The sequence below is a fragment of the Gracilinanus agilis genome, chromosome 3 (assembly GCF_016433145.1).
Source record: "Gracilinanus agilis isolate LMUSP501 chromosome 3, AgileGrace, whole genome shotgun sequence".
In the NCBI taxonomy this organism is placed as follows: Eukaryota; Metazoa; Chordata; class Mammalia; order Didelphimorphia; family Didelphidae; genus Gracilinanus; species Gracilinanus agilis.
In genome coordinates this window covers 300,370,900-300,390,193 of record NC_058132.1, presented here as the reverse complement: position 1 = coordinate 300,390,193, position 19,294 = coordinate 300,370,900, and the positions used below count along the sequence as shown (strand labels likewise).

The window sequence follows — 19,294 nt, the reverse complement described above, 5'->3', positions numbered from 1 at the left end:
TCTCTCTCTCTCTCTCTCTCTCTCTCTCTCTCTCTCTCTCTCTCTCTCTCTCTCTCTCTCTCCCTCCCTCCCTCCCTTCCTTCCTTCCTTCCTTCCTTCCTTTCCTTTCCTTTAAAAAAAAAAGCCTTACCTTCCACCTTAGAATCAATACTGTGTATTGGTTCCAAGGCAGAAGAGCAGTAAAGACTAGGAAATGGGAGTGAAGTGACTTGCCTAGCCTCACATAGCTAGGAAGGGTCTGAGGTCAGCTTTGAACCCAGAACCTCCAGTCTCTAGCCCTGGCTCTCAATCCCCTGAGCTACCCAGCTGCCTCCAGAACTCAGATCTTTTTTTATTGTAAATAGAACGTTCTTCCTATGTGTAGTGGATATATTCTTGGCCTTAGAGTGAAGAAAACATGATTGGACCTTGATTAACTCATTTGTAAAATAAGGATAATAAAGCCTGCCATATTTATTTCAAAGATTTATTGTAAGGATCAAATAAATAATGTATATTAAGTGTTCATAAAGTTTAAAGCACTATATAATTATTAATTATTATTATGCCATCTATGTCAAAATGGTAGACCCTGTGCAAATTTAAAAAAAAACAAAAAACTAAGAAGCATCCTGAAACACTTCCATTGAGCATGTTTTTAACCAATGACAGTTAATTGTGTCAATATTTCCTTAATTCACCCAACTCAGAAAGATTAATACATAAAGAACTCACTCTTTATTCACAAATGAAGATAGACAGGAATGAGCACTCTGTTGACAGAAAATGGCACTGAATGAAGATGGAGGGCAAGAAAAGCATGGGTTGCATTGGTTTATTTACTAAAGAGACTTTTCCTGGGCCTACTTCCTCCAAACCTTGTCTTTGGCAAGCACATAGAAAGTGTACTTGATCGTTAACTTAGGAGGACATTTATTGTAAGGGTAATGCATCTCAAGAACTGTCTCAGGGAAGGGTCTACATCTGACCAGCTTGACCTCATGAAAAAGGAGAGAGAAAGTAACTTCTGTAACTGATTACTGTATATGCAATACAGCAATCCTACTACTACACTTTTACTAGGAAGATTCTGAAGTTAAAGAAATTGCTTTCCATTTCACATAAAACTATTCATTGCTTATCACCAAATGGAAAAGTCCTAATACTAGTCTGCAAATTATTCAATAAGTCTTAGGTTCCTTCCACCATCCCATTTAGTTTACTACAAGACAATTTCTGGTATTCATTGCATGCATCCCTTTGCCAATTCTCTCTTGGCTTTGTTTTTGTTTTCTGTTTTTTTCCCCCTCTCATATGTATGCAACATAGAAGTTGGAATCTGGTGGAGTCCTCTTTCAAATTCAACACTATCCATGACACTAGAGACTTTCTTCTCAGGGAATTACAACTTGTCTCTATTAGTATCCTATCAGAAATAGAGTTTCATTAGCACAGATTGTTCCCCATGTAGGTACATACCTGAAGGAGTAGATCTGAAGCTGGTTTGACTCTCTGTTGAAACAGCACACTTAATGTTCGATTCTGTTGTTCCAAATCAAATACTCTTGTTTTCAACTTTACACACTCCTCCCTCAGGTCCTGCAACAAGCATTGAAGGAAAAGGGGAGGGGGAAAGGCTGTCAGAGAGACTCAAATTTATTTTGCACTATTTTGTATAATGTTTCAGGACAATTTTGGTAAAGAATTATGGTTTTACTGTTAAGAATCCCCAGAAATAAATCAAATATGAGATTTTCCAATACAAGTCACTGTCTGATAGGATTATTATGTGTGGGGAATGTTGATTTTAAAAAAGAAGAAACACTTCAAATCAGAAATAGATCAATGTGGTACACTATTTTTAACAACTATAAATCTTAGCCATATAAAGTCAATTTGTGTTTCCACCTATATGTTTTGCCTCTTCACTGTCTTCATAAAAGCAATCATAAAACAGAAGCCACAAAGACAATAATATTTTTTCAGTGAATAGAAATTTGATGAACTAAAGAAACTATTGCTTTTGATGGAGCTTCCCTTTTTCATTTGTAGAAGCTCAGCAGGATAACTTTCAGCACTTTAGCTATTAGAGTCAGTGATGCATTTGGTGGGAGGAGAACTACAGTCATGATTTTTAAATAGGGACACTTGTCACTTGTCTGGGCTTGGAATGAAGCTATTAAAGTATCCTTGCATGTTTTCTGGCCTCAGATATGATAGAAAGATATGATAATCACTTTTCTGCCACTATTTGAAGTGTATTTATTTTAATATTTAGAGACATAAATAGGTATCATGGTACAATGGAAAGAATGATGAATTGAGAATTAGAAGAGCACAATTCAAATTCTGCCTCTTCCACTGAATATCCATGACACATTGGCTAAGTTACAAAATCTGCCTGGTTAAGTTTTCTTATAGACAAAGTGAAGTGATTGGACTAGATGGCTCTCAGGTCCCTTTCATCTTCAAATCTGGCACACAGCAGGAACTTAATAAATGTTTATTGACTGACTATAACTTTAACTCTCATAGTTCTATGAAATAAATTGATGCAAGAGAGCTCTTCAATAAAACTTCCACAGGCATCCTATCTTCAGAATACTTTTAAATAACTTTCTCTTCTGGTTAGATTTTTTTCTCACTCATTTTTAGGGACCAGACCTCCTTTGACTCCATCTAAGATCCCAGAATAACGTTTAAACTCTAGAGTCTGGAATGCCAGTCCCTCCTCAATCCAATCTCAACCTGGCTACGTGATTATGAGCATTTTACTTAACAACTGTAAGCTTCAATTTCCCCATTTGAAGAAGGGGAACAGCAATATTTGAACTATTTACATCTTAAAGTTATGGAGATAGCACATTATAAAGCTCAATATTCCGTAAAGAATAAGTGAATGGAATTATTGTTTATGTCTCCAATCTTCAACTTTTTTGCTATCTCTTTGGGTAAACTTAAATGATCTGGATTAAAATCTCAGCTCTATTACCTGCTACACTAGGTGACCTTATGTTTGTCACTTAATCCCCATGGGCCTCAGTTTCCTCACTTTTTAAAAGAGAGGACTGGAATAGAGAGATGACTTCTGAGATTCCTTTAAGCTATAAGTCTAAACTCCCATGAGATCAACAATTGTTCTCCATACATTAACCAGTCAGTTAATCAGTAAACATTTATGAAATACTATGTGCCAAACATTATACTATGTATTAGACATGTTTTATACATTCTCTATGCCTTCATTTATCCAATTCTCCATACTCAATAAACTCCAGTGGCTCCTTATCACCTCCAGAATCAAAGATAAAATCCTCTTTATGGCTTTTGTAAACTTGAATAAAAGAGAATAATTATCAAAGTAGCAATAATAAGAGTCTTAAACTGAAGCAGAGAAAGTGTAGTCTGGGCACCACACAGCACTGGAGTACAGGGGTGCCTATGAGAGGCAGGGGAGAGAGAGTTTCAATACAATTCAATAGGGAGGAAGTCTCTTAAGGCACAAGCTCTAGAGAAGCTGTTGCTTAAGTTGTTTTATATAACAACTGAAAGTCCATGAGAAAACAAGGGAGACTTGAGAGGGGCAGCAAGATTTGCTGAATTAGCCAGAGACTGGGGAACCTGAGGAGTGATAATACTTGGTCAGAACTGTGGGCTCCAGGTGCAGCCAATTTCTTTTTCTTTTTTTTTTTCTTTAAAAATGGTTTCCATTGTCTTCTTTTAACTGTTTTTTATCATCCTCAGGGAATTGGTAGGTCTGCCTTCAAGTTTTACACCTTCCTCTCCACAACTCTGATCTAGTGACACTAGCTACTTTATTGTGCCTTGAAAAAGACATTTCATCTCCTAACCCCAGACACTTTCAGTGGCTATCATCCAGACCTGAAATACTCTCTTTTTTCATCTCTACCCCTGGCTTTGTTCAAGTCCCAGCTAAAATTCAACCTTCTACAGGAAGCCTTTCAAGATCCTATTTAATTCTAGTGCTTTCCCTCTGCTGATTATTTCCAATTTATCCTATCTAAAGCTTACATGTGCATAGTTGTTTGCATGTTATTACTGCCATGAGATCATGAGCTCCTTGAGATCAAATATTCTCCATGTAGCCTTTCCTAACCACTCAGTGATAGAGACACCTTGAAATTCCTGTAATACTGATTATTCTGCTTATTTGCTACTCAGCATATGCTAATTTATTTTCTTATCTTGTTTTACATTTGTACTGTCTTGCCAATTAGACTCTAAACTCCTGGAGTATAAGCAAAATGTTTTGTTTCTGTTTGTCATGAAAAATACAGAGTTCCTTCATGGTTTTGGGGGGGAGGGATAGGGTGTGATAGAGCAGACAGACTTATGATTTCATTAGTAAATAAGGCCTGTTGTGGCAGTCCTTTCATAGAATACAGATCAGGTATGGGTGAGCTGCAGTCAGGGGTTACCTAGAATTAGCCTGAACTGGCTAGATAGAGCTGATTCTTAATTTTACAATTGCCATTTACATCTTGGACAATCAGCGAATGCTACACATCAAGTCTTGATTTATTTGTTGTTGTTGTTGTTGATTATGTAGGCTTAAGAAAGTTATGGACAAAATGTTTATCATGCAGATTAAATTATAAATTTATCCTGTATAATTCCCCCAAAATATCCCACCTCCCCCAGAGCTTATTTGCCAGCATATCACTGGCAATAGCTTATATTCTGAGACAAAGTTGCCTGGGATGCAGAGGCATTTAATGACTTCTGCCAATGGCTATATATGTCAGAGGCAGGACTTCATTATAGATCTCCTTATTCCACAGCTAGCCTTCTAGTCACATTTCCTTATACATAACAGGTACTTAATATATTTTTTTCTGGATGAAGATCATGTGAATGATCAAAATAACAATGACAATGAATGATGAGTGGTATTAAAATCAGTTTCAATAGATAGCCATTTTTATTTTTCAAGCCTGAAAACTTTAATAAAAAGGGGTTCACTGTACAATAACAACACTATATAAAATAAGGAAGTATAATTATTTACCCTGGAAAGTATACTAATCTCAGCAGAAGAATGAGAGACTGAAAAATAAAAAGGGTCTAAGCACAGAGAGAGGTAGAAAGCCCTTAGAAACAGGTTTCAAGTACTCTACAGATGGGTCTACTGGATGGGTCCTCCATCTCTCTTTCTTAGGAGTATAGACATTTACTCTTTTCTTCAGCAACCTTCATAGTCATTCAAATCACAAAGCATTTCATTTAAAGGGAGCAAAGAAACAGGAACAATTCCTGATGCATTGTACAGCTAACTCATCAGTTAGCTAAACAAGGAAAGAGTATGCACAGGATATATTCCTAGCTTACTGACTAACAAAGGCAGATTTGAAATTCAGAGTTGTTAGACCCAAAGTGGAACAAATATAAAGATGATCAGGAGGAAAACCAAAAGCCCTCCCTGTGTGCCTAAGACAATTTGGTGGGGACAATTAGGGATCCAATTAAAATTCTGCATCTGCTTGACTTCAAAAATCAACCCACTGTCTGGTTATAAGCCCTGCATGGCTTATTCTGACTGATTGTTGTTTTTAGCAATGTATATAACATTCTCTGTTCCAGAACCTTAATTATTTTCACTACCCTAATTAAATAATTAATAATAACTGATTGTGTGTTAAGTAAACATTAATAGTTCCTGTAAGAGGACAAAAATTTTACAATTTTCATTTGCAGGTGAAGAAGCAGATACAAATAGGTTCATGGTCAGTTTTAGCAGGGGAAGGCGAACTGTAAATATTGATATCAATGATTTTATTGGCAAACCATGAAGAGAAACTTTGGACTATTCCTCAAATAGCAAAAAAAAAATCAATGTGCTCTAAATATAGTTCTCTTTAAGTATCAGAATTTAAATGACTAGCATTACTACTTGGGATATGGCAAAAGTACATTAGTTGTAAAAAAATATTGACATTGGAAACTTGACCAAATATATCACCATTAGTTCATGAGTGTATCATTCAACAAATTGGACAGTAGGGGAATGAAAGGTTCTAGAATTCTTCCACTTCACTTTCTATTACTGCTAAGCAAATGGGAGTCAGTTTTTTAAAATGTTGCTGAGTTACAGGCATAAAAGTGTTGCTTCTTGTACCAGGTATTTTTCACCCCCTTATCCCTCATTCTTTCCATTCAGGCTGTGGTTGACAGTATGGATGAAAAGAATGAGCAAAAAATAAATAAAACCTCAAAATTGGAACAAGGAAACAATAGTGTGGCACTGTAGAAATGGTTCTAGCCTTTACAGTCAGAAAGGCCTGGGAGTGTAGGGGCAGGAGAGGGATATTGAATACTATATCAGACACAAACTATGTAACCCTGGACAAAGCCTATAACTTCTGGGTTAATGGAATTAGCCCATGATGATCTTAGAGCACAGAGTAGCTAGGTGGTAGAATGGAAAGATCATGACGTCTAGAGTCAGGAAAACTTGAGTTCAAATCCAACCTCAGATACTTACTAGTTGTGTGCCCTGGGCAAGTTAATTCCTCTTTGCCTCAATTTCCCCATCTATAAAAATGAACTGGAGAAGGAAATGGCAGTACCTTTGCCCAGAAAATCCCAAATGGGGCTACAAATTGTCAAATACACCTGAAATGTCTGCACAACAATAAGATCTTAGAGAATTAACTAAGAGGTCAAACAGAGAGTAAGGTAGGTGCTATTATTATCCTCAAAATGGGGATGATAATAGTATTTACCTTACTTTTTGGATGACTTTAGGCAAAGCACTTGATTCTCTGTCATTTCTCTCTGGGCACCAAAAGTTGCCATGTTCTTACCTGCATTGACAGAGAAAAACCTTGATCTAAGAATTCCTTTTCTCAATAAAATCACAGATCTAATCCCTATCCTATTCTCACAGGGTGGTGGACCAAATGACATAATGTAGGTAAAGTGCTTTGTAAACTTTAAGTACTATATAAAATGTTAGTAATTACTAACACTGCTAACCAGAATGGCTTACAACTGTAGAATAAATAGCCACAGACTGGATAGACCAATTTTTTTCTTTATATGATACTATGTTTGCTTTGAAGAGAATGATAGTCAATTATTCTTTATTCTTTACTTCTCCTAAGTCAGAATAAGAGGACAGTGATATAAGGTACAGTGAGACTGATTTGAGCAAGTGATTGATTGACATTGAGTGATAGAAAGATTACATGTAACATTATTCTTCGTAAGATTTAATGCCAGGTTTTATTCGTATTCTACTTAAATGATGTGGAGACATTCTTTACCTAGTGAAAAGGAGAGCAAATTAATCTCTCAAAATGAATGAATGAGTGAATGAATGAATGATAATTTATTAAGACTTATTCACCAAGCCCTGTGTTAAGAATACAAATACAGAAACAAAGATAGATGCTGTCTTCAGGGTGTTTACATTTAAGGGAGAAGATAATATAAATAGAAGAGTAGTGACCAGGGACAGGTTTTGAGTAGAGCAATGAGAGAGTAGATTGGTAAACATTTTCTAGGGCCTATAACAGAATTGATTTCATTATGGTTCCAGACTTGGCAGGTAGACAAGGAAGGGGAATATGGGGAAGTGGTTTCTGGTCCAGAAAGCATGGCTGTTAATAAGAAGATAGCTAAGTGAAATATGATTGGAACATCAGATAAAGTGGATAAATGAGGCAACCAACAATCAGGACAGAAAGAGCCTCAGGGCAAGAATTCATTACATAAAATTATATTCTGAGACTTGGTGCAGCTAATAGTAATGAATTTGGGATGAGAGAGGATGTAGGCTCAACCCATAGTCTTATCACTAAATATCTGTGAGACATCAGGCAAAATACTTAACTTCTCTGGTCTATTTCCTCAGTTGTAAAAAGAGGCTATTTGATATGATCACCTTAAACATCCTTTCTAACTCTCAATATATGGTCCTATGACATGATGACAATCACTTGTGAAAAGGATGCTATATCTCATAAAGTGATAAGAAAGCAAAGGCATGTTCATTTAGACATGAGTAGAAATATTTAAAAAATAGTTTTAGGAGTAAAATTTATTTCTCTGTTATAGTTCAGTCATTTTCAGTTATGCCCTAACCTATGCTCCCATTTGGAGTTTTCTTGGCAAAGATACTGGAATGGTTTGACATGTCCTTCTCCAGTTCATTATACAATTAAGGAAATGGAGGCAAACAAGGCTAAGTGACTTGCCCAGAGTCACATAGCTTGAAGGTATCTGAGGCCAAATTTGAACTCAGGGAGATGAGTCTTCCTGGCTCCAAGGTCCAGTGTTCTATTCACTGTGCCACCTGGCTGCCTGAAGATTCTACTATATTAGTCCTTATAGATAAGAAAGTAATGGGATTAAGAAATATCCTCATTAGTCTTTGTAGAATTATGTTTAGAACTAAGTGTCCTTAGATAAAATCAAGTTTAACTCCTTCCTTTTACAAAATAGGTAACTGATGCCCAGAGAGTTCAAGCAACTTGGCCAAGGCACCCAGGTTAGTAGAATAGCCAGGATTTTCACTTACATCTTCTGTCTTCCAAATCCTAAACTCTTTCTACTGGCTGGCCATAAGAGCCAAGGTAACTGAGCAGTCACAACAAGATTTAAAGTTACAGAAACACTGACTACCCATAGGAATGAAAACAACTTACTATGAACTATGTATATAATCCATTGATATAATTAAAACTATGTCAAACAAGTCCAAAAAGATATATTTTATCCAAATGGCATATTAAGTATAATATCAAGGGTTGAGAGGGAGGGGAAGAAAAGGAATGAGACATAGATCTTTAGGCATAGCTAATTTGAAAAATTGTTTCTCTCAGATAAGCATATTTATTCTATTTTATTACATATTGTAGGATTAGGGAAACTGTGAGATCAGGGGTCAGTGGCAATAAAGTCTCCTCAATCCCAGGTCTTTGGAGAAGCAGGCAGACTGCACTGGATGGGAGGGGCAGGAGCCTGTGGAGTACTTCTTCACCTCCCCCCTCCCTGTAAGCAGTTGGAAGTCAGTTACCTGTCTGGTTATGGAGGATAATCTAGCTTGGTAACTTCTGGGCCAAGATGATAAGTGGATAAAGATTAAACCCCTTGTGATTATATCTTTCTCTGTTTTTATTATTTCCCAAAGGATAGAATAGGTGAGGCTCGATGTCTTAGGAGCAGCCCACTAGCTCAGAAGTTAGGATCAACTTCAGAGCCACTAGTAAGAGGAACTTGGCTTATGGAGATGTGAGTATTTCCCCAAATTATCTGTATCCGGACACAGTTCCTAGATGATAAGGGTTCAATGATATCTGGGAATAGGAAGGGGGGAAGTGGTTTAGGAATGATAGGTAAGGGGAAGCTACTTAAAACAACTATGTCAAATAAGCAGCCCCTTCCCCCCAAAGCGGGAAATGTATCTTGAATGGCTGACCTCCTTTCTAAGCCCCTAAATATTCTTCTTTCTAAACCTAGATAGCTAAACTAAGGTAGACTATGATCTTGATTGAAGGTCTAACAAAGTAAAGCAGTCTTGGCTGTCAGAGACTGAATGGCTCCAGCAGCTACACAGAGAGTATGTGTGCCCAGAGCCCAGAGCCAAGAATCAGGACCCTCTGCAAAAGGGTGACCAGGCTTTTATACCAGGTCTCCAACTGCCTTTAAATGCCCCCTCTCTTAGAGTTCTGTGGGGCACTATGGAATTCTGTGATGCAGCTTGAATGCCTCTCTGCCTCTTGAACCCCTCTCAGAAATATGGATCCCACAATATTTATAACAAATTATGTATATTACATATTATATTGTTATATATGTATATATCCTATATATGTATATATCCACATACATATATATATAAATGGTAATTTTAAAAAAAGTCCATCTGTATGACACTTCTGTGCCTGCTGCCAGTCATAATATCTACATGACTCTGGAAAACATGACCTGAAGCTGACAATTAAATCACCAATGATCACAAGCTGAAGCAAATGAAATTCAAAAAGGTAGATTGCTGGCCAAAAGATCTGATTTCAATTTATTAGGGGAATTAGCGAAATCTATAAAATATTTTAAGATAGTAAATTATATTGAAAGGTAACAGACGTCAGAACCCTGTTCTTATTGTCTTATTTTTCTTTAAAAAGGTATTACCTACAGGTTGCTATAGTATTATCTCTTCATTATCAATATTTTTAAAGCAACTAGTGGGACTAGGTAGAGCATAAGCAAGTATTTAACTTTGGAAAGATAACATGAAATTTATGCCTAAACATTAGAACAATCAAAGTTATTCCAGTCAGACTAATGTGAACATTGTTGATTGTACTTAATAGTTACATTAATTCACTTAACAGGAATAGGATTCAATCTTTATTTCTTTCTAAGAGGATTTACTTCCCCAAAGTTATTGCAAAAAAAAGTAGGAAGTGTGATAATAATAAGTTTTCCCCTCCAACTATTTACTCATTCAATCATCTTCTCTTTGTTTTCCCATCATCCTCCATTTAAATGATTCCTCTTTATTGATTACTATGGTCACCCAACTTTAAATGTTCTGGTATAAGAACATATCAACTAGGAAGAACCTTAACTTATATGAAATAGGTACTATCGATCCTGATTTAGAGATACCATTTTTAATATGGCTTATATTGTGTGTAGTTGAAATACACTTTGGAACTTCAGGAAAAGACTTACTGATTTAGGAATATTAAGGGGGAAAGCATACACTCAGTGGAGCATAGTCAGAATAGAGAAAAAATTCAAGATCACTGAAGCTACAAGACAATATTTTGAAGATTGAATGAATGATTTTCAAAATTAAAGAAAACCGGAAATAGTTCTGGAAATTTTTATTTTCCCCAAATTTCTACTGGAAAAAATATTTTTACTCTGCAATATTGGTGGACCAAATTGATGGTATGGACAAGGAAAATGATTCTTTCTGGGGAAAGAGGTTCAATGAAAAGCATAAATTTGTGTGCATGTCATAGCAGAAGTTCTAACAACATTTTACTGACACCTAAAATTTCACCTAAAAGATTTTTGCAACTTGGATAAATTATTCGAGCTTTTTTCTTCTGCTTTATGCCATAGGAGCTATATGAAATTTGTTTTGCTCAGATATTTTGGGGGTTCATTTTATTTCATAAATTATGCACTTCATTAAGAAGAAATTTTAGTCCTTTTGGGGGAACAATTTTAGAGGTTCAATAAAAAATACAAAAGGCTTATGGTTCCATAGAATATCATTCTGCTAAAGGCACTCAGCTCCTCTTCATGCTTCACAGTATCCCTGAGGTATGTTATCTCACAGCAGCATGTCTTCCTGCTTAACAGTACAGAAGTGGATTTATCTGTTTACTAGTTAGTACTTAGATTTGTGTAGCAATTTTTTTTGGATGGTCTGAACAGTCCTCCTTTCCTTTTCATTATACCAGACTGTCTACCTGTCTCTGATCTAAGGTGAAATTAAAGGAATCAGGAATGGGAGTTCTTTCAAAAGTTAAGCATAGAATCCTGACTTAGTTTACAAATTAAAAAGAGTAGATAGTTTTGAGTTGGAGGGAGGAAACAGTAGAGAAATCAGATTAAATCAAAGGAACTCACTCGAATAAGTGTTCTCAAATCTATTTTTACTGGTGAAATGAGTCTTTTTGATTGTTTGGGGAAACAGACAATGTTTTTACAAAAGGACTACTTGAGAAATTCTAGCAAATATGTTATCACATATGGCTTTATGATAGAAAATATAAATATAATCTACCTAAGTGCCTGCAATTGAGAAACAGCCACTGACTGGTCCAGTCAAACAAAATAATATGCATTTTTAAAATGTAGATTAAAATGGTGTGATTGAATATGTTATTAACCACCCACACTCTTCGCTATACTATTCATGACATATGCAGGAACAGGTTGGTTTTTTTTTTCTCAAAGGAATTTCTGTTTCAAAAAGACAAAAACAACAAAACTGAAGGCCTTGGAACTGTGGTTTTTAGAGACAGGAAATGTATAAGAAATATTTCCAAATTGATCTAACCTAGGCCAATAGCCACTCAGACTTGCTCAGCCAGGACAAATAATCATGATCTTAAATTATTCTAAAGTTAATAGCTCTCAAAATGTGCAAGGTAGAACAAGGTAGGGATAGCAGGGACCAAAGAGAAGCATTAATGCTCTATTAGAGGCTTCTGTTGAAATTATCAATGAGCAAAATAATAATGGAACTTTCTTGATTTCTGGGAAGCAGACATTCTTTTGGCAGGAAGTGGAAGGCAACTGCCACTTTATTTAACACATACTAGACAATGATAATGATGAATTTTCTTTTCATCTGAGTAAATGCAAATCTTTCATTTCCACAATGCTTTCTGCCACTTTACCAAGATGTTAAACTTTCTAACTCGCAGGCTCACGAACGGGACTTCATATGCCATCTGAAACATTCACTGGTGTAATCTGAGTGAATCGATTGAAAAGTATTATATCTATCCATCAAAATGGCCTGTTTGACAAATTGAATTGCAAGCCACTGATATAAAGCACATCCAAATGCATACAGCTAGAAAGGGCCTTACCTTCTGAGTGAGCAGAGCTTGAACAACCTGGTTGGCTACCTTTAAGAAATCAAAAGAAAAAAAATTGTAATAAAAGACTTTATGAGTATGATGTTAATTTTATCAGTAATCCAAAATCAGTTTAGTACTAGAAGCTATAGTTTCCCTTTAGAGTATCTCACTTAAATTTTTTTCTTGATTCTTTAAAATTTTTAAACATTTTTTTTCATTTTTAGTTTCAAATTCTCTCTCACCTATTTGAGAAGGCAAGTAGTATGAAAGCCATTATACATATGAAGCCATGCAAAACACATTTCTATTTTAGCCATCTTTCATTGATTCTTTAAAAAAAACATATCATTCTTACTTCCCTGTGGCAACCCCTTGCCTCACCCCCTTCTGTAACAGAGAAGTATAGTTAATACATTAAACCAACACCTTGTCCGAATCTGAAAACATATGCCTCATTCTAAACCTGTAGTCCACCACTTAAGAGATGAGAAAAGTGAGCATTTTTTCAATGTCAGTTATCTGGTAGCAAGATTGTTCATTACATCGATCAGAGTTCCGTTGTCTTCAGATCTTGTTTTCCCTTACATTATTGCACTATTGCCTCACTTTCTAAAGAGCCAAGCTATTCTTGTTGCTAGAGTTTTGCAGCTTTTAAAAGTAAAGACGATGTCAATTAAGCTGAACAGGTGAGATCATCCATAGCTTCTTGTTCAATCCTTTTTCACTAGCATCCAACTCTTTATGACCTCATTTGGGGAGTTTTCCTGGCAAAGATTTTGGAGAGGTTTGCAATTTATAGATTTATAGATAAGGTAACAAAAAAGGCAAGAAGGGTTAAATGACTAACTCAGGGTCACTCAGCTGGTAAGAGTCTGAGGTCAAATTTGAATTCAAGAAAATGAGTCTTTCTGACTCTAGAACCAGTCCTCTTTCCTCTGTTCCAGCTAGCTACCCATTCATACCTTAGATTTCACATTTCTTTATTAGGAGAAATGAGATTCTTTTAAAGTACTATACCAAGTAGAGTCCACAAAATGATCCAATGGCAAGCTACCTCTTGATTATTAGTACATTTATTATTATTTCTAATAATAATATTAGATTATTAGTTCCTTACTGCTGACTTCCCATGCCCTTTGCCTCTCCTTCTTTTCTCATGGCTGCAGGAGCATTTCACTACTTAAAATCACCTGCATTATACAAAGCATGGGGCAACTAAGAGGAGAGGGAATTCTAATCCATCAAGTCATGTTCATGGAATGTATAAGGGACAGAGGGGGATGTCAGAATCTAATATAAAGGTATAATTCATCTTTGGTCTTTATTTCTTCTGGCTTATTTTACCCTTTGAAAGTTGCAGGAGGATTGGCAGGAGGATTGGCATATTACTTGATATGTTGATTGAGACCAGGTATAAAAATGCTTCTAATACTGAAAGATATTTCAGGGATTAGCAATTTTTTCATCAAAGAACACATTTCCCAAAATAAAATGTCCAATATTCCTACCTGTCTTGGCATTGATATTTTTCCCCCATTTTCATCTAAAATCTTAAGATATATTTTTTTTGCAAAGAATCATTCATTCTGGCTCCACCATAACCCTTGAGTATGTGTCAGCCAGCATCACTATTATCACAAAAGGTAAAATGAAATTCCTGGGAGGAGATTGAGGAAGCTGGTTTGGGGAAACTTTCTGGCCTATTTAGGAAATAATATGCTGGTATCCAAGGCAAAAATAAAAAAATACCAAAACTGAGTACATATCCACACTATTTATGTACCCTAATTGAAAGAGATAATAACTCTTTTGCCCTCTTTGCCATTAATCATCATACCATTTCCCACATTCCATTAATTATTGTTGTAAGCAAAATTAGTAAATTCTTTTCATCTTTCCTTATCTATCTTTTCTCTGGATTATAGTTCCTGTGGTGTCTCTCTCTCTCTCTCTCTCTCTCTCTCTCTCTCTCTGTGTGTGTGTGTGTATGTCTTTTTGTTTGTGGGTATCTTTGTGTGTGAGTATGTATGTGTGTATGTGAGAGAGAGAAAGCTCAAAATGTTTGTGTTTGTCTCCTTGTCTAATACAGTGGAACAGATTACAGTCAGAGTGTTTTCATGGAGCTTAATTGTTTCTTGACTCAGTATTGACAAAATAGTACATCTATAATGACAGCCAGCAACCATTAAGTACCAGAGAAAATTAAAATACGGACTGTCATCAAAATGTGGTTGGAGGGCATCCATACCACACGCTATAATTGACTAGAATCAGATTACATATCATTGATCAGTTGAACTGTATATACCACGGGGATTTTTCTTTCTGCCAGCAGTCTTTCAGTATTTACATTTTTGACATTGAGAAAGAAAATAAGCATTCATGGCGAACCTGGCAAATGATACGCATTCATTTTTTTTTTAACCATCATAGCTGTTTCTCAGTGTAGCCATAATTAAACAAATATGCCCCAAGAACTATAGTATACAGGGGGGGGAAAAAGCAATCTCTGAAATGTGCTTTCCTTATAGTATTATTTAGACCAGTCTATAATCAGATACTAAACTTGTACCAGCCATCTCAAACTGGCCAAAGGGGGTCACCGTGAAGATAAGTTAGTTTTTAACCAAAGTGCAAAAAAAGTCCAGTAAAAAAACAAAACAAAACAAAACTTTACCTCTCTTTTTAAGTGTTGGCAAACAAACGAAAAAAATTAAACTGTTCATGTGAAATAAATCGGCAGCAAAGAGCCAAAGTTGATTCATTTTGGTAAAATAATTCAATCTCATTGAATCCCAAAGTTTCAATTTGATTCACGTTCTCATAAAACTGCCAACTATCCATTCCTGCCTCGCCCCCCACTCCAAACCGAGCCCTAACTTAAACCAGTCCTTGGAACCGTGGTCCCATAAAACAGCTCTATACATGATTTAACAGAAGACACAGACTAATATCGTAACTGTAACAACCCACAGGAGTAAATATGTTATATCTTTGCAATCCATGTGTGTTGCCCTACAGGCTTTCAAGAATCTATATTTGACAGAGTTCCTTCTGGCATGTACTTTAAACAATTGTTTGCTCTACCTGAAAATTGAACAAAGCCACAACTGATATATTATTTCTTTACTTACTGACATGGGGTTACTTTGCCCAGAAGGACTCAGGGGTTCTTTGCAGAAGAGTATACTGTATAAACTGCTTGCCTCCGTATTGTCTGTGGAGACTGTCTCGGGGTTTAGTGCTCCACTCTTAACAGAGAATCTTCCCCAGTGCATCAAGATGACAGTTGTTCAGAGCCTGTGCATGTAATGCACACTTGGAAATCTTTAATAGGCATATGAGATAGTCCCCTGGAATCAGCCACTTGTGTCATCTTCCTGTTAAACCTCAGCACTTGGGATGCAAAGAAACATATACCTACAGGCTCAGCTGATGAGAACAAATCACTCCTGATTCACCTGCTTGCTTCTTCCTCATAAGAAAGGAAAAGGAGTAGCCAGGAGAATTGAGACCTGCTGAAGGAAGCTGCTCTTGGCCCTTCTTTTTCAAATATCCTCAGGGCTTCAAAGCAGAAGGGCCTCCCTCTACCTGAGAGAGGAGGCAGAGTAGCCAGGGAGCTGGAAGTTCTATAAGCGAGGTCCAAATGATCATTCTTATTTCTTTCTTTTTAGGACTTCTTCACAACCACCTCAGCTCTTCTAATGCAACATAGATTAAAAACAAGAAAGGACCAAAATGTCATCTAGTACAATTGGATCATTTTACAAATGAGGAAACTGAGGTCGAGAAAGATAAGGTGCCCAAGGTCACACGGTTAATAAGTGACTGAGGAAGGATTTGAACATAGGACCTTTGAATCCAAGTCCAAGAATCTTACCATTGCACCACTTAGCAGATTTCCTGGTATTCCTTCAGATGTATTTTCCATGTTTACTCTACAATTCTTTTTTTCCCCCCTTACTTTTCCCTTGGGGAGGCAGTGTGTTCCAATGGAAAGAATATTAACTTTAGAATAAAAAGACCTGGAAGAAAATTCTTCCTCTCATGCTACATGTATACATTTGGGCAGTTCCTTAACTTCCCTGAGTCTTCCTTTCTTCTTCTATAAAATGCGAGGTGTTGTACTAAATGATCTTCAAAATTTCCCGTCTTTAAAATCTATGATTCCTCTCTTCCTTGTCCTCTTTCCCTTTCATGTTATGTTAGCATGGGACTCACATCCTTTAAATGTCTAGAAATCTAAGTAACTTGGGGGAAGCTGGGTGGTTTAGTGGACTGAGAGTCAGGCCCACAGATGGGAGGTCCTGGGTTCAAATCAGTCCACAGACACTTCCTAGCGGTGTGACCTTGGGCAAGTCACTTAACCCCCATTGCCTAGCCCTTACAACTCTTCTGCCTTAGAACCAATACCCAGTATTGATTCTAAGATGCAAGTTCTAAGTGTTCTTAAAAAGAAAGAAAGAAAGAAAGAAAGAAATCTAAGTAACTTCCAGTTTGGTTAGCACCAAAACTATTCCTTTCTAGCCAAACTGATCTACTTCCTGTTCCTCATAAATAAAGTTCCCTCCCTCACTTCTATGCCTGTGCACAAGATATCCTCTCTGCATTGAAATCCTTAGCTACACGCAGTTCAAGTATCACTCCTAAAAGAATTTTTTTAAGATTTCATGATCTTACTGCTCCCCAGCTTAAAAAAACTGTGTATTATTTAATATAGCTTTTCTTTACATATTTACGTAAGTATATTTTCTTTCAGCATAATGAAATCTCTTTAATGTTAGGAAAGCTTTCATTTTTGTCTTTAAATTTACATCTCCTAGGACAGTCCTTGACACCTAGATACTAAATAAATATATGCTTAACTGAATTAGTATTCTCTCTTGGCCCCTACAAACAATTAAGTGTATTATATTTTCACTAATTTTTGAAAAGAGATACAGAAGCACTGATCATTCAGTTTCTCTAATTTCAGTGGTGGATGAAAGAAATTAGGAAAGGAGACTCCCATTTTAGTTTGAAATAATTCAATTCAATTTTATGTTATCACATTATGGATAGAAATATGAAAATGAGACACTTCACTATTCTCAAGGAAATTATACTCTAATAATCAATAGGAGGTGGACAATAGGAGAAATGTGAAATTGATATCATAATACTTATTTGGGTATTTTGCAGGTAAAACACTAAAAAAAAGTTTAAGTGAGGGGAATAAGTTTAGAGAAATCTAGGAAGATATGTATGAATTGGGGCAGATTAAAATGAGCCAAACCAGGAAAATAATTAATGCCCTGAGGCATTTAAAGACAAACAACTTTGAAAGCCTTAAGAACTCTGATCTATGATTCCTGAGGATCCATAAGGAAATACAACAAGGCAGCTACAGACAAAAATGATGGATTCAGGTTGCAGATTGAGAAAGTTTTTTGGATGTGGCCCAAAGTGGGAATTTATTTTTCTTAACTTTGTATATTTGTTACAAGACTTTTTCTTTTTTTTTTTTCAATTGAGGGAGGGAAGAAAGTAGCAAGAGAAAATAAATATTTGTCCTCTGAAAAAAATAAAATTGAACTTAAAAAATATCTAAAGCTTAAAATGAGAGGGATTAAAGTTTTTTGTATTGTGGACCAATTCAGTAGTCTAGCGAGTCTTCACATTGATTTTGTGAATGCTTAATATAAAATCCATGTACTACAATGGAAACCAATTATTTTGAAATGTAGTTATCAAAGATATTTCTTAAAAATGATTCACATACCCTAGATTAAGAATTCCTGCTTAGAGAAATGGGAAAAAAGGGTTTCCTTATTCTGTTGTCACTTCAATTATTTATATTAACAAATTTTAGCACTGACAGAAATAACCCAAAAAACTTGATCAATCCATCAAACAAGAAGTTGATGTTAGAATAAGCTATATGATTTTCTCCATGGTATTTTCCCTTAATTATCTTTTATTGAATAAAAAATGAGTTTGCAATCCCTGGACATAAATTAACTCTTGAAGAAGGGAGTTAACCCAACATTACTGGGGCTCTTTTCTTCTCATTTATGATTCCTTTCCTAGAAACCATGATTTTATGAAGGACTCCAGCTATACTTCATATCACTATGCCTGATATGCCCCCTCTGTGGACTACTCTTTCTCCTTATCTACATTACATTAATACCTCCAACTTTATAGCTCTCCTTTATGTTTCATAATTCCTTGAAAATGTAATCATCTTGACAATTGGGACTGTCTCACTTGCTGGCATTTGTATCCTTAATGTTTACCAAGTACCTAACACTTAAGTATATAATAAATGTGTTCTTTCTCTTTCTCTCTCTATCTCTGTCTCTGTCTCTGTCTGTCTCTGTCTCTCTGTCTCTCTTTCACTCTCTCTCTCTCTCTCTCTCTCTCTCTGTCTCTCTCTGTCTCTTCATTACATTTTTACTAGTCAGTGGACATAACAAAGACAGAAGCGAAATCAAACTGATATTTAATAGTTGTAATTGTATTTATAGGATGATAAAATGATCTTTTTAAAAACTTCATCTTAAAAACCATTTCTTTAAAGAATTGTCCATTCAAGTCCATGGGTATTTTGATTAGTTAATTATTTCAATTATATGTAGAAAAAAAAATTTGACAATTATTTTCTGATATTTTAGGATTCAGTTTTCCCTCTCTTTCCTTTCCTCCACTACCTGAGATAGTAAATAGCCTGATAAAGATTATAACAGTGTTTTCTT

At 35.8% G+C, this 19,294-nt stretch overlaps 1 protein-coding gene across 1 annotated transcript in view; it reads right to left on the bottom strand.

Moving 5' to 3' along the window:
* Nucleotides 1-19,294, bottom strand: part of NCKAP5 (NCK associated protein 5) — a 926,355-nt gene that overhangs the window by 204,104 nt on the left and 702,957 nt on the right. The window contains exons 8-9 of the mRNA XM_044669911.1: nt 12,567-12,605; nt 1,459-1,578 (exon numbers count right to left, since the gene is read on the bottom strand). Coding sequence (XP_044525846.1) covers nt 1,459-1,578; nt 12,567-12,605 — 159 coding nt within the window. The remainder of the gene's footprint in view (nt 1-1,458; nt 1,579-12,566; nt 12,606-19,294) is intronic.